Source organism: Pelobates fuscus, chromosome 2 (assembly GCF_036172605.1).
Source record: "Pelobates fuscus isolate aPelFus1 chromosome 2, aPelFus1.pri, whole genome shotgun sequence".
Classification (NCBI taxonomy): Eukaryota; Metazoa; Chordata; class Amphibia; order Anura; family Pelobatidae; genus Pelobates; species Pelobates fuscus.
This window is the reverse complement of record NC_086318.1, coordinates 13,118,078-13,134,771: the sequence shown is the minus strand read 5'-3', so window position 1 is coordinate 13,134,771 and position 16,694 is coordinate 13,118,078. Positions and strand designations below refer to the sequence as shown.

The following is a 16,694-nucleotide window of genomic DNA, read 5'->3' as shown; positions in this document are numbered from 1 at the left end:
CTCGTGTCGCCACATGAGCCTACACAGAACACGTCCTGCAATGAGCAAGACAATGCTTAATCCTCACAGCGTCACTTCCTGGTATTTGTACAATGTTTTGTCAGAGTCAGGCTTACACATAAGACAAAACAGGCCTTGTTTAGTCTTATGATATTGTTCAATGAAATTGCAACACGTCAGTATGAGTATTTCAAAAACATTCTATCTCTATGAAATATTTAGAAGTGAGAGAGCTGTTTGAAATAAAGTCATTTCAGAGACAATTAACAGAAATCCCTAGACATTTTAATTACTTTTTCATGTTGTATTAATCTCTGCAAATACTGGACTTCCTAATCACAAACCCACTTATCATTCAAATGTACTAGAATCCCCGAGGCAAAACATGCGCATTGATTTCTGTTCTGTATGGGAATTAATTGGACAAACAGGGAATTGGCAGAGCTTTCCAAGAATCTATTTAAGGATAACTGTCTTGTCATTCACTTCTTTCTTGAAATCTTGTAAAAATTCCATTCCTAACACATTTAGGTCTTCCATTGGCATTTCTATATATTCCTTACTTAGTAGAATATTTCTGGATTTAATGACATCTGATTTAACATCATGTTAAAAGCCTGCTTCCTGTTATGGGAAAATATTATTATAGGTTTCAAAATCTTTAGATAATGACAAGGTAAGCAAAGTTTGTTATTATTATTATTATTTTATTATTTATATAGCGCCAACAAATTCCGTAGCGCTGTTGTTAAGACTGTATGTAAATTGGCAAACTATCTAAAATACATTTAAAACATGTACCTTATTAATGCTAAAATAAAATAGGTTTCATTTGATTTACATTTCAATTAACACAATTTTTAATATTTATATCTGTTTTACCTGTAGTTGCTATTTTTTTTTTATAGCGGTTACAACAATTAGAAATAGAAAGTTTGCAATAAAGAGAATTTAAAACATTCACAAACTAACAATTCTCTGTCTCATAACTGCAATGCATCCTTTTAATATCACCCACTGAATTCCTGTACGCAATAGCTTGTATAATGAGAAATCCATTATTATTGTACTGTTAATAATTATTATTGTTATTTCTGGTGGTATTATTGTATTGAATTGTGAAAATATATTTGCAAAACGCTTCCTGTTTTGTTAACCATCTAAACGTTGTGTTTATATAAAATATGTAAGCAGTATTCTGGCAACAATTTATAAATTGGGAATTGTTTGCAGAGACCAGCAGTTTAACCCCTTAAGGACACATGACATGTGTGACCTGCCATGATTCCCTTTTATTCCAGAAGTTTGGTCCTTAAGGGGTTAAAGGAACTAAAAGTATTTAGAAAAAGTTTCAGAGATATAAAATAAATTAAATATTTATGGCAACATGAAAAATGATCGTCAAAATAGAAAAGTTGAATAAAATGTATATTTTAGCAATATTAGTTCTGATTTCCATTCTAGCTGGAGATTTTTTTATTTTTGAAAATTCTGTCTACATTTTGCAAACACCTTATAGCAAGTCACAGCGTACTGAAGAGATACCAATTTACATAAAAGTGCCAAGAGATTATGTATTTATTTATTGTAAATTTATATAAGAAATAAAATCCTTGTCAATCATGTAACAGGCAAATACATTTTGAAATATATAAGAATGGACGCGACTAGGAAGAATATACACAACGCTATAGTAACAGAATTCTAGAATCCAGAATGCACAGTTCTTCATATTACACATTAGAAGAAGCCTGTTTGTGTGGAGACATACATAACAGAATGGATCAGTACTGTTAATCACTAATAGATTAAATATGTTAGTTAACTATTGTCTTGTTGAATACGTTCTGCCTTACTCTGAGGCCAAACCAGGGACCACAGGGCCACTTTTCAAAAATGCAAGAAGGTCCCCCTCAGCACCCCCCCTCCCCCCCCTTAGCAGTACAACTGAGTATGATGCATGTGGTGGCTGAGTGTTATTGTGATTGATGACTACATCTGATATGTTAAACTTTATTCTCAGTGATACAAAAAAATAATGGTCCACTTAAAGAGAAAATATAAACAGTATTAAAACAGGGGTATAAGAGGTGGGTGGTGTCCACCTCTGGACAGGTAGGGAAGAGGGTATTTACCAAGAGAGGTAGAAGGTCTGCATCCTTAAACTAGACTCATCCAAACCTCCGATGTACACTTTGACCTTCCACCTCTCTTGGTAAATACCCTCTTCCCTACCTGTCCAGAGATGTACACCAACCACCTCTCATACCCCTGTTTTAATACTGTTTATATTTTCTTTTTAAGTGGATCATTATTTTTTGTATCATTGAGAATACAGTTAAAGGATTTTTTTTTTGTCCACTTACAATACTTTTGTGCTTCCTCACAGTGTTTCCCACAATTTTGGGTGACACTGGGATTTTTGTTCTCATTGTCAGTAGTTTAGCTCCATGATTATCCCCTAACTGGAAGCACTATTTAGATGACTTTTCTTTTGATCTGGGAGGTGCAGGGGGAGTGGCCTAAATATCTTGTTTCACCCTTGGATAACAACACTCCCTTTTATTCTACCTGGATCAACTTTATAACTTTGGTTACATGTGATGTAATTTGTGGAGTTGGATGAATACAATTGTGTATATGTTTATGGTTGGACAAAAATTGTGAGTGAGGGCTGGCTGAGTGTGATTGTGTGCTAAGGCTGGCTGAGTGTGATTGTATGTGAGACTGGCTGAGTGTGATTGTATGCGAGACTGGCTGTGTGTGATTGTGTGTTAAGGCTGGCTGAGTGTGATTGTGTGTTAAGGTTGGCTGAGTGTGATTGTGTGTTAAGGCTGGCTGAGTGTGATTGTATGTGAGACTGGCTGTGTGTGATTGTATGTGAGACTGGCTGTGTGTGATTGTGTGTTAAGGCTGGCTGAGTGTGATTGTGTGTTAAGGCTGGCTGAGTGTGATTGTGTGTTAAGGCTGGCTGAGTGTGATTGTATGTGAGACTGGCTGAGTGTGATTGTATGTGAGACTGGCTGTGTGTGATTGTATGTTAAGGCTGGCTGTGTGTGATTGTGTGTTAAGGCTGGCTGAGTGTGATTGTGTGTGAGACTGGCTGTGTGTGATTGTATGTGAGACTGGCTGAGTGTGATTGCGTGTGAAGGCTGACAGAATGCAATTGTGTGTGGAGTTGTCTAAGTGAAATTGAGTATGGAGTTAGCTGAGTGTGATTGTGAAGTTGGCTGAATGTGATGGTGTGTGGCATTTAAAAGTTTATAGAATACATTAGGAAATAATATACAAATTCTAGTAAAACTCTCTTTCTTGGATGATTTTTGAGCAAATATCACCTTTAAGATTTCCCTGTAGTACCTCATTTAGATCCATTCTGTAAACCGTATATAATAAATCACTCAGCTGTGAATTTTCCATTGTATTTAATCATGGCTACATTTATTTCACAGTTTGGCTCTCTGTAACTATTTAGTCGCTCAGCGTTTCTTCTCCTCTCACAGTCTTGTCTCACTTCACCACGCATAACGTGTTTCTCTCCATCCCCGGAGCTTTGTTAAATGTCTAGTGTATCTTACTATTTTGTTTTGATTTAATTGTTTTCGAAACTAGCAAATCTAATAAACTAGTTAATATTTTAACTGTTATTGGACTTCACCGTGATTGTTTGCGGAGCCTTGGACTACATATTGCTTTGGTGGGAAAATACCACATGTGCGCTGTGTAGTGAGCAATACCCTAATTTGCTCCATACTTGTAAGTACCTCTTCTATTTTTTATCAAACATATATTTGCATCAGTGAGCACTATATATTTTATTCTGTGTTTTGCATGTATGACCTACTTACCAACAAGCCAGTGAGCCCATAAGGCAAAGCTGATATCATCCTGACTTACGGTATGCAAATATCCAATTGAAGATTCTTTGCACTATGGCACTTTAAGATAAGAAGACACCACATATCCTTAGTTGGGGATTGTACCGCCCAGGCGCAACTAGATAGACCTATCCTAGCTCTACAAACTAAATACATTAAAGCAACGCTATAGTCATCAGAACAACTACAGCTTATTGAATTTGTTCTGGTGAGTAGAATCATTACCTTCAGGCTTTTTGCTGTAAACACTGTCTTTTAAGAGAAAATGCAGTATTTACATTACAGCCTAGTGATAACTTCACTGGCCACTTCTCAGATGGCTGTTAGAGATTAGTGATGTACCGAACTGTTCGCTGGCGAATAGTTCCTGGCGAACATAGCGTGTTCGTGTTCGCTGGCGAATAGTTCCTGGCGAACATAGCGTGTTCGTGTTCGCCACCGCGGGCGAACACATGGGCGGTTCAATCCGCCCCCTATTCGTCATCATTGAGCAAACTTTGACCCTGTGCCTCACGGTCAGCAGACCCTCCCTTCCACACCCTCCCACCTCCCTCCCAGCATCCATTTTAGATTCATTCTGAAGCTGCATGCTTAGTGAGAGGAGGGAAAGTGTAGCTGCTTTTCATTAGATAGGGAAATTGATAGCTAGGCTAGAGTATTCAGTGTCCACTACAGTCCTGAAGGACTCATCTGATCTCTGCTGATCTCTGCTGATCGGCTTCTGTCCTCCAGGACCATGTGGGGAAGACCTCTCCTCCAGGAGAGCATATCTCCCACACTGTCCTGGAGGACAGAAGCCGATCCAGGGTGGAAGGAAGACGGCGAGGCTCCAGTTAAGCTTCGGCGGTTGTGAAGTCTGCGGTGGCTGTGGTGCCCGGTGCGGTGCTTGTGGTCCTCGGCGCAAGCTAGGAAGCGTCCATCAACGGAGGGTACTCGGTCAGAGTACACGGAGCTCCGTTACAGTGGTGGCAGCGGTGGGATGGCTTCCCTAGTGCGAGGAGCAGCATCCTGGGAACATCAAGCAAACCTGGACTATTGGTATAGTCACGTACGGTTTGACGCTATACTGAAGAGGCGGTTGGCTCTCTACGGGCCCTACCTAACAGAGGAACTTGTACAGAAAATAAGGAGAGAATTGGCAGAGGATATGCAGGAGGGAGCAGAATATCGGGCAAAGGTGGCAAAGTATCCTGTCCCTGTGCCCCAGCAACAGCGTGAGTTACAGGGGGCCGAAGGTGTCGTCATTCCCCCCCAGCGGCAGCTTACCCTAAAAAGGGGAGACACCAATCTCCCAGACGGCGCAGATGGGACCGTGGTTTCTGTGCCTGACCTACAGGGATGCTGGACAGCCTGTCCAGATCCCCGACTACCCTCACAGGGACAACAGGAGGAGGGGGTAAGTACAAATTCCCCTCCCCAGCTAACTCCTAACTTGACCCCAGGGTTAACAGAAGCGATGTTAACCCCCACTGACTCCCATGATCCCCTGGCTATTGAGCCAGGCAATGTTTCCAGCCCCCCAGCAGAAGAGCTGGGCAGAATGCAGTTGGCCTCTGCCCTCCCTTTGTTCCCTGTCCAGAGACCTATTCTTGACCCTCAATACGTAGCCTTGTCTCGTTATTGGAGGGAACAGCTATATCACACTGGGGATTGCTATGTTTTACATACTCCCCTGAGCTTTAATCACTTAGCTCTTTTAAGAGCTTGTTCCGGATACGCTCTCCTGGAGGAGAGGTCTTCCCCCCACGGTCATGGAGGACAGAAGCCAATCCAGGGTGGAAGGAAGACGGCGAGGCTCCAGTTAAGCTACGGCGGTTGTGGAGTCTGTGTGTCAGGATTCGAACCTGGGAACATGGCAGTTCTGGTGCTTTGTGTTACCTCTGAGCCATCTCTCCGCTTTACTGTTACATGTATCTAGCCCTGTCTAGTATCTAGCACTGGAAGCTGGACATACATTGGAACTACTCCTGCCACTCATGTTACACCTGAGCCTGATGTTTCATTAGCCAGGTATATAACACTGCCTCTCCCAGAAGGCAGTGTCAGTTCCTTGACTCTGGTGATCATTCTGCTGTTTCGTGTTCTCCAGTTTATTATTGACCTCTGGCTTGTTACTCCGATTATCCTGGCTTCCTCTGACCCTTGGCTTCCCACGACTATTCTCCTGGTTTATTGTTCCTGTACCGCGATTTGGATTTACCTTGCACGGCCCCCGTGCACCGACTCACGGGTCAGGTGTATTCTTGCCTGATCACCTTGGCCTGTGTTTTCTTGCAAGGGTGAGCATATTTCTCTCCCTGCCGGACTCCCAACCCAGGTAAGCCCTGACATAAGGAACTGACCAATATGGAGTCCGCAGAGATGTGCTCACCCCTGCCCCAGCAAGTGTCTAGCCTGACCCAGGTTGTTTTGGAGCTGCAGCGAGAAATTTTATTTCTTAAAGGGACAGTACGCCCAGCCCCGGAACCTGCTTATCCAGAACCCTATGTTATACTGCCTGACCGGTTCGACGGTTCTTGTTCCACCTTCTCAAGCTTCAAGATGGACTGTGAACTCCTGTTTGCCTTGAAACCCAGAACATATGTCACCGACTTTATCAAGGTCCGTTCTGCTATCAATGTACTTTATGGACGGATTAAGGTCTGGGCATACCAGAAGCTGCAAGAGAATAGTACTATCTTGGACACTTGGGAGTCGTTTCTGTCTGCTATGGACTCACGGTGCTTGGCTTCTAAGAAAGAAAACCTCAAACCTGCTCAAAGTACCCGCAGAGCTCAGTTACCTAAAGACTATGTACAAACTTCTCAAGTTCCCATCTCGTTCCAGCGTGAACCCACTTCCAGGAACCTGTCCTGTTACCCTGAGTGTACTCCAGCTAGCAATAGCACCTCTCTGGACAGGGAGGAACCTATGGAGATCGGATATATCAGGACTAGGTTGCCCCTTAAGGAAAGAGACCGTAGGAGAGCCCATGGCTTGTGCCTATATTGTGGAGAAAGAGGGCATTACATCTCTCTCTGCCCAATTCGTCCACCCAAGCAAAGACCCCTTCTATTGGGTACCCTACGGACCTATCCAGTCATCTCAGAAACATCGTCTAGATGCTGCCAAGGTTACTGCCAGTCATGTCCCCGTTATGTGACACAGAAGGGTACACAAACTATGGTGAATAACTTACCCAGTGCTCCTGAGAAGTCTGAACCTCCGCCGGTAGAAACTCATGTTAAAGCTGGTACCATCATCCCTTCCTGTCAACCTAAAGAGGAGTTACCTACTGTCTGTACCTATGCCTCCAATGGTAACGTACATAAGGAAAAAGGTTCAGAGAATAAGACTCCTGGGATCAAGTTACCTGCCACTTGCAATAAATCCATTGCCAACCCTAACCTCTCTCCAGTAGTACCTGAAATTGCAAATTGTTCTGTGAAGAATGATCCTCCAAGAACGCCCAAGCTATGTCCTCCGATCCTGCTGGCAAAACCAGAAACAAGAAGTCTAAAAAGTGACCTCCTGGGCCGTACTTGTTTTTTCCTTTTCTTGTTTTTTCTCGCCTGGAGGCAGCTTTGAGGAGGGGGTAATGTCAGGATTCGAACCTGGGAACATGGCAGTTCTGGTGCTTTGTGTTACCTCTGAGCCATCTCTCCGCTTTACTGTTACCTGTATGTAGCCCTGTCTAGTATCTAGCACTGGAAGCTGGACATACGTTGGAACTACTCCTGCCACTCATGTTACACCTGAGCCTGATGTTTCATTAGCCAGGTATATAACACTGCCTCTCCCAGAAGGCAGTGTCAGTTCCTTGACTCTGGTGATCATTCTGCTGTTTCGTGTTCTCCAGTTTATTATTGACCTCTGGCTTGTTACTCCGATTATCCTGACTTCTGGCTTCCTCTGACCCTTGGCTTCCCACGACTATTCTCCTGGTTTATTGTTCCTGTACCGCGATTTGGATTTACCTTGCATGGCCCCTGTGCACCGACTCACGGGTCAGGTGTATTCTTGCCTGATCACCTTGGCCTGTGTTTTCTTGCAAGGGTGAGCATATTTCTCTGCCTGCCGGACTCCCAACCCAGGTAAGCCCTGACACTGTGGTGTGCGGTGCTTGTGGTCCTCGGCGCAAGCTAGGAAGCGTCCATCAACGGAGGGTACTCGGTCGGAGTACACGGAGCTCCGTTACACGTGCCTTTAAAAACAAAAAAAGTGTTTCACTGTAAGCTAATAGCAGTTAGTTGTCTGCAAGCGTCTGGGTGTCAGGCCTTCAGCGTGTGCTCTGCCAACCTCAGCAAGTGTAATTTGCCACTCATATCTGGTGTCTCTATAGCGTGCTTTTACAAAGAAAACTTTTTTCACTGTTATAGATTGAATAGCAGTTAGTTGTCTTCAAGCGGGTGTGTCAGGCCTACAGCGTGTGCTCTGCAAACCTCAGCAAGTGTACTTTGCCACTCATATCTCGTGTCTATATAGCGTATACCTAGAGCGCTTGGAAGGAACATACTGCTTGAATTCCAGCCTTCCCTTATACTTCATCAGGGATTCATCCACGCATATATTCCTTCCAGGTGTTTAAGCCTCTGCAAACCTGGCAGCAAAGTGGGTAATCAGGGGGCGGATTTTATACAGCCTGTCAAACTGGGGATGCTCCCTAGGGGGACACAGGCTGTTGTCGCTGAAGTGCATGAAATGCAGAATCATTTCATACCTCTTCCTCAACATACATTGGGAGTAAATGGGGATAGAGCAGATGGGGCTACTGCTCCAGTAGGAGCGAATGGAGGGCTTCTTTATGATGCCCATCAGCATAGTCAATGCCCAGAATCATTTAAATTCTGGCACAGTGTGTATCTTTGCCAAAAAGTCCGGATTTGTAGCTCGGAATTGATGGGCATATAAATTAGTTTGGGCGACAATGTTCCCCAATACAGGGATCCTTAGGACAGGTGTCAATCCATACCTGCCAAGTGACCCTATGTAGGGGGAACAGTCTCTATTCTGCTCTGTGTCAGTGTGTATCAGGGGCTTTGAGGACAGGTGTCAATCCATACCTGCCAAGTGACCCTATGTAGGGGGAACAGTCTCTATTCTGCTCTGTGTCAGTGTGTATCATGGGCTTTGAGGACAGGTGTTAATCCATATCTGCCAAGTAACCCTATGTAGGGGTAACAGTCTCTATTCTGCTCTGTGTCAGTGTGTATCATGGTCTCTGAGGACGGGGAACAGTCTCTATTCTGCTCTGTGTCAGTGTGTATCATGGTCTCTGAGGACGGGGAACAGTCTCTATTCTGCTCTGTGTGAGTGTGTATCATGGACTTTGAGGACAGGTGTCAATCCATACCTGCCAAGTGACCCTATGTAGGGGTAACAGTCTCTATTCTGCTCTGTGTCAGTGTGTATCATGGTCTCTGAGGACGGGGAACAGTCTCTATTCTGCTCTGTGTCAGTGTGTATCATGGTCTCTGAGGACGGTGAACAGTCCCTATTCTGCTCTGTGTCAGTGTGTATCATGGAAAAAACAAAATAATAGGTCGCGCTGTACAGAAATAATACAATTTAAAGGTAAAATGAGAAATATAAAATAGATAGAAAATTTTACTCACATATAGATATACACTAAAATAAATATAAGAAAAAACGTAATAGTCCCAATATGTGGTGGATTCCAATAGGCTGATGGAAACTTGATACTGTAGTCAAAATAGAACGCTGGGTCTTCTATGGTATAGGCAATCTTGGTTCAATGATGGGCATGCAAAATAGAAAGACAGGGAGACTCCAATAGTGCAGACTGTATTGGCATAAGTAAAATAAACTGAAATAGGTGTAGGGGAGGTATTTCACTCACCTATGCAAGAGCATGTACTTGCTCAAGTGTAATCAGCATTCAGTGGCGTTTATCCCCCACTGGCGGGACATAGATGCGGGTAATTCCTCGAAGTAAAAAAAATAAAATATAGTGCTCACTGTATATAAATATAAAAGTAAGACTTTAAAAAATAGAGAACGTACTCACATTTGAATGAGCAGGATATACTGCTCAATATGATGGCGTGGGTGGTATAATCAGAAGGCGGCCCAGGAGGCTCAATACGCCATGGAGACCAGTGAAGAGTCTGCCTAGAGTTCCTCTCTGCGTTTTGCTTCAGCCTCCATATGCTAAGCAGGGATGCCACTTTTTGGGATTTTATCCAAATCTGCAAAGACCTTCAAAGGAGACAGAGCAGATCTTGCTAACACAATGCAGTGTCCTTGGTGCGGATTCAGAACATGCTGGTGGATTCTCCACCAGCATGTTCTGAATCCGCACCAAGGACACTGCATTGTGTTAGCAAGATCTGCTCTGTCTCCTTTGAAGGTCTTTGCAGATTTGGATAAAATCCCAAAAAGTGGCATCCCTGCTTAGCATATGGAGGCTGAAGCAAAACGCAGAGAGGAACTCTAGGCAGACTCTTCACTGGTCTCCATGGCGTATTGAGCCTCCTGGGCCGCCTTCTGATTATACCACCCACGCCATCATATTGAGCAGTATATCCTGCTCATTCAAATGTGAGTACGTTCTCTATTTTTTAAAGTCTTACTTTTATATTTATATACAGTGAGCACTATATTTTATTTTTTTTACTTCGAGGAATTACCCGCATCTATGTCCCGCCAGTGGGGGATAAACGCCACTGAATGCTGATTACACTTGAGCAAGTACATGCTCTTGCATAGGTGAGTGAAATACCTCCCCTACACCTATTTCAGTTTATTTTACTTATGCCAATACAGTCTGCACTATTGGAGTCTCCCTGTCTTTCTATTTTGCATGCCCATCATTGAACCAAGATTGCCTATACCATAGAAGACCCAGCGTTCTATTTTGACTACAGTATCAAGTTTCCATCAGCCTATTGGAATCCACCACATATTGGGACTATTACGTTTTTTCTTATATTTATTTTAGTGTATATCTATATGTGAGTAAAATTTTCTATCTATTTTATATTTCTCATTTTACCTTTAAATTGTATTATTTCTGTACAGCGCGACCTATTATTTTGTTTTTTCCACATTCTTTATTGAGGACTTTAGAGGGAACCTCATACCCATAGGTTGCAGCTTCTCTCTTTTCTCTTCTCCTTTAGACCACCTAGCGCTGAGCCTATACCCCCTTTTTTCAGTGTGTATCATGGTCTCTGAGGACGGGGAACAGTCTCTATTCTGCTCTGTGTGAGTGTGTATCATGGACTTTGAGGACAGGTGTCAATCCATATCTGCCAAGTGACCCTATGTAGGGGGAACAGTCTCTATTCTGCTCTTTGTCAGTGTGTATCAGGGGCTTTAAGGACACTGACTGCTATTAGCTTACAGTGAAAAACGTTTTTCTTTTTCAACAGACCTCCAAATATTTTGCACTTTAAATGGATATACACCTAATTTTTATTTCACTGCTTTTTTTATATTATTAAATATGTGTGAGCACCTGTTTTATCCATGTTATATGTTTGGTTGGTATCACACACAGCTCAGTTGGGAATTGGTCTGTGTCCCAGTAAATGTATATAGACCATCTTCCTCGTGTAACAGTGTCACCAGAATAACAGGGTTTTGAATTGAATTGAATTGAATTGATACGTTTAATTATTGGGGGTTTGGAGATGTATTGGAATTTTAGGGTTGGGGTTGAGGGTCTTTTGGCTTATGGTGTTCAATTCGTTGTGGTTTTGGGTTTGGGAGACATACTTTAATTTGGGCTTAGTCAGGAATGGAGCATTTGGAACTAGGCAGTGACATTTTATACGCAAATTACAATAATGCCTAGTCAGTTTTTGAATGGACACTCCTGGGAGACCTGTACCTCACACTGCCTGTAATAATGGTCAGTACTGTATAAAAGCAGTGATTTATTGTAACCGTAGATACCAGGATTCTCCTCAGGCTTCTTCCTTCATCACCCGCCAGGCAGGTACTGTAACAATGCCTACTGTGAAACAGTTTCTCTTGACCTTTCTAGTGAAAAGTACAAATCTGGAGTCCACAGGCAGCTGCACATTGCATCCTACAACACATAGCATGCACACAAGCTGAGAATCAGTGGGCTGAATGCAGCTGTGCGTGCTGATTCCCTATCCATTCTAAATGCTCATGCTGCACAGGAAGGTTTAGGGAGTGTTGGCACTACCGTAAAGTGGCAGAGGCACCAGCAAGAGGGCACATTGTCCGAGGAAACTTCCTGACTCCCATGAAAAGTGGTATTTATTTGGCAGTGTGTTACATGAAACTGGAGGGTGGTTGTGTGCATGGTCTGCACCTCCAGCTGGTGCAGACCATTATAATCTGCTCTTTTATAGAGTCTTAGGGAGTCCAACTGCCTCGATTCCGAGCCTGCACTATGACTTATCCCTGAGCACTGGACTTGGAGGAGTGATTATTATGGTCTGCACTTTCTGGAGTTGTAGACCATGCACTCCAGTGAAGGGGAACCATTAATGAGCCTCACTGGACCACCACTGACTTTAGCCTCTCCCTGCAAAATGGTAAATAGGAGAGGGGGCAAATCTTTTTTATAATTGTGAATAATTGGATTTATGCAGTGTGGCAAAACCGACCTCGCCACGTGTCCTTGGAGGGGGCTGATTGCCCGCCTCTTGCCTTTGGACTATGGACCAGACTTTATGGGAATGTGATACCCCAGATAGCCATACCATGGAGCCTATTCATATAATGAAAGACTATGGGAAAGACTTTAGCTCCATGGCAATTGTACTCTGTGAGTAGGATCTGCGCGCTATTCGGTAGTTTTGTGCGTGCAGATCCCAGCTATCTGGGGATAGGTGAAATGTCTGTGTGTTATGTGTAAATGTGACTTTATGTATTTTAAAGTGTTTTATGTTGTTTTGCAACCATGTGGTTAATGGAGTCTGCCTTTAGTCCTGGGTAATTGGATTACTTCTCCAATTAACTCCAGGGCAGAAGGGAGGAAACCAGGGTGCATTGTGGGGATGTTTTTCTGCCAGCCAGAAAGGAACAAAAGATACTTTTAGTAACTTTTGAACCCCTGGTCGGATTCATGCCATTTTTTAATATGTTGTTCCCCTGAATGGATTGATTGTGGATATGTATTTTTATGTGAATGTGATGTATGGTTTTAAAGTTATGAAAGTTGTGTAAAAGTATATTTTACACTGTATGCATAATGGGATTATGTGTCACACTAAGGGGAGGGGATGTGTGGGAGGTAACATCTATGTCATTGGTTCTTCTATGCCTCCCCCTGGGTGTGGCCTGTATGTGTGAGTTGGAAATAAAAGCCAGGCTGGATGAGCCAGTCCAGAGTTCCTGTTTTACCCTCAAAGTGATGTGTCGTCTCATTATTGGGAGAAGGATTTATTGCATGCTGTTCCAGTTGACTGCTAGGAGTACAAGCCTATTCGTATGGTTCCTATTCAATGGTCTACAGCATTCATATGCTTGGGAGAATTTAAAAGGTTTCTCGGATTCGGTGATTGTGGTGTCTGCCAGAGTGCTTGGAGTCCTCAGGAAGCACTAGGAGCATCCATTAACGGAGGTACCAAGTCGGGGTGCCAGGTGATCCGTTACATGCAGTTTATACCAACACACATATAACCACATCAGACACAGCACATTGCAATAAGTTCATTTCCCTGGATCTCTGTGATTCTGTCATACAAAATAGACAGATCTGCTGTATTGCAGTGGAGCTCTGTGATATATTATATGCACATTCCTGGGAGTTTTATTGTGGTTGAGCTCTGGAATACACTCCTACATACTGCACCTTAATGCAGGTTTTGTGTTTGTGGAGTTATGTGAGGCAATTAAAAATGCTTCACATCACTGGAAGTTTTTTTTTGCTCTGGAGCTCTGTGATACTCTCATACTCATCGGCCAGGTACTCCAAGTTTTAATCCTGAGGCTAATCCTACAGTTGTTGTCCATAACAAAAAAAAAATCTCAACAAGCAATGTGAATGAGGAGAACCCAGAGCTGATGAGCTACAAAGCAGTAATCCTTGGGGTGGGGGCAAAATACATCTTAGAAAGACACCACCAGCCCCGCTTTTAGTCCAGGCTAGTAGTATAGGAAATGAGACATCCAGTCCTGTAGTAAGCAGTAACTAAATACATCTTCTCTCCAGATTTAGAAGACGCAGCTGGTGGGTTATTGTGGAAGCAGTGGACATGACTTCTATTAACCTGACATGACATTATTTAGTATCAAAGCGTGCTGTTAGCAGCAGCAAACCGGGGAGGACACCTGATGGATAATAAAATGTGATTACCCTTCAGCCTGTGAATATTTACTCAATACACAGAGTTTATCCATTAGCATCCTTTAGATACGTATTATGTTGCTTCCATTGCACTTCGTGACAAAAAAGCCTTTAACAATGCCGTATCAAAATGGAATATCTCTCATTTCTCATGCAAGGCTGAATAGAACTACAAATACAAAATAAACACAACCTTCCAAACTAGCAAATAGTCCCTGTGGGCAAGATTGGGACCCATAAGGGGTTGTGAATACAGTCCTTAATTTAAAGGGACATTTCCACGTCTCACTATGTATTGTGGTAAGGATTTTCTTAAAGTATATGCAGTTATTTTCTTTTCTTCTTTAAAAGTTGTATTTTTTTTTTTGGTGTGTGCAACTATGTATACATTTTAACGAACACGGAGTGAAAGTTCTATCATTGTATTTGTTGAACTGTATATATTTTAAATAAACTTTATTTTTTTCTATATTTTCTAGTACCTGTATGTCTAGTACTTTATTTTCTAGCAATTTGTTCATTTTCTGATGTAAAAACTAAAGTTACCCCGGATGGTTTTATACGACAATATAACAGATACAGTATCATGTCTTCTGTGCCAGGACTGTCCCTTTCTTCCATGTATTTTTCTTGTTTTTTTCATGTACCCTCCTTGCTATCTAAAGCCCAAACATCACATCTCTTCCATGTGCTATCCCTACCCCTGTTAAAGCCATGGATAAGGGTAATAATATATCACTTTGGGTTTGTATTTCTGTGTAAGTAAAGCATTCAATGTTACAGTCCCAGATAAACAAACCTGTATTATATAAATATAACTGAAATGTTATTGTATATGTCTTTTCGTTCTGCAGTCCATGTTGGTACTATAGAAAAACCCCAATGAAGAAATGGATCGGGGAAATCGAAGTACAGTGACAGAATTCATTCTTCTTGGACTCACCAATGACCCCAATATACAGATTTTATTATCCTTCTTCTTAATAGTAATCTACACATCAGCATTCACTGCAAATAGTCTTCTCATTCTGGCTGTGAGCTTTGATCACCGTTTGCATAACCCAATGTACTTCTTTATCATTAATCTCTCCTTCCTTAATCTTTTCAGTCCTTCAATAACTATTCCAAAGATGCTTGAACATTCCTTATCTGGGAAGAAAAGTATATCACTGGCAGGCTGCACTTCGCAGATTTTTTTCTATCTTCTCCTAGGACAAAGTGAATGCAATCTTCTGGTTCTCATGGCATATGATCGCTTTGTTGCTATTTGTAAACCACTACGCTATAACATGATTATGGACCGGTCAACTTGCGCATGGATGATCACTGTTATATGGACTGTGAGCTCTGTGATGTCCTCCGTTGACATTTTCTTTATATGTAGCTTAACATTTTGTAACCCAAATATAATTAACCATTTCATTTGTGAGATTCCTTCACTGCTGCCATTGTCCTGCAGCGATACCTCTGTCCTTGATAGCATGAGATTTGGAGGGGGCATTGTGTTCCTTCTTTTTCCACTCGCCCTCATCCTTTTCTCTTACTTTAGAATTATTATATCGATTACAAGAATCCACTCTGGAAGATACAAAGCATTTTCAACTTGTTCTTCACACCTTATTGTTGTCACTCTGTTCTATGGGACGGCCATGGTCCTCTACTTGCGACCACGACTTCCTGTTTCTGATAACACAGACAAATTAACCTCTGTATTTTATGTTATATTCACACCAGTGTTAAACCCTTTAATTTACAGCCTAAGAAATAAAGACGTTTTAAGAGCCATGAGAAGATTAGTAAGTTTGCTTTAAGACTACTTATGATTGAACTTAAATTCTCACCGCCGTCGGGAAGTCAATAACGTTTGATAAGCTATTGGATGTTTACTCCTTGTCTAAGTGAGAGAAGTGATTGTTTATTCGTGTTACATCACATTTCTTAGTGCAAGGGGTTAGCATGAGTGATAATAGGAGGTTAAGCAACATACCCGGGCCAGTTATGGTGAGGATCTATCTTCTACCGTCACATGCCAACAGCTTTCGACTCTCTGAATTAAATGAGGCAATATAACTTGATAGAGTGAGCAACTGCTCATTTCACTACTATCACATTCTACACTTGCTCTTGCATTATGAACAAATTTGGATTATCTGGGAATATATGTTGTAGAAGAAAGTGTATTTTATTTAAAAGCTAAATTGCATTGGACAATTTTATATGATAGAAGTAGTAGAAATCTATATCTGTCATTAAACTAAAACTAGAATTAGTTTCACGACAGACCCCTTTTCCCTGAAGTCACACCTACAGAAGATATGCCACTACACCAAAAGCGTGTACGCTCACTGTGCTTGCTTGGCCATCCACCCTCTGGTGTAGGCTGATACAATCCATAGGGATGTGCCTTGCACATTGTAAGCCAAGCTCTATGTGTATTTACAGATGCCATTAGTCCCAGTGAATTATAGTATCAATGCGACATATATTACTCTGGCTGGGCATGTTCACATATATTTGTTTTTAGGACGTATTGCATTGTGTGCATA

The 16,694-nt window shown here is 42.1% G+C and overlaps 1 protein-coding gene across 1 annotated transcript; it reads left to right on the top strand.

The window, feature by feature from the left end:
* The first annotated feature begins 656 nt into the window (after positions 1–656).
* Positions 657–15,959, top strand: LOC134586082 (olfactory receptor 10A7-like). Its single transcript, XM_063441592.1, has 3 exons — positions 657–676; positions 15,003–15,502; positions 15,533–15,959. The coding sequence occupies exons 2-3, from the start codon at positions 15,039–15,041 to the stop codon at positions 15,957–15,959; spliced, it is 891 nt and encodes a 296-aa protein (XP_063297662.1). The 5' UTR covers positions 657–676; positions 15,003–15,038.
* The last annotated feature ends 735 nt before the right edge of the window (positions 15,960–16,694 follow it).

Coding starts and splice junctions, on each gene's coding strand:
- LOC134586082 (XM_063441592.1), top strand. CDS start 15,039: ATGGATCGGGGAAATCGAAGTACAGTGACAGAATTCATTCTTCTTGGA. Junction 15,503..15,532: donor TGGACTGTGAGCTCTGTGAT/GTCCTCCGTTGA, acceptor CTTTATATGTAG/CTTAACATTTTGTAACCCAA.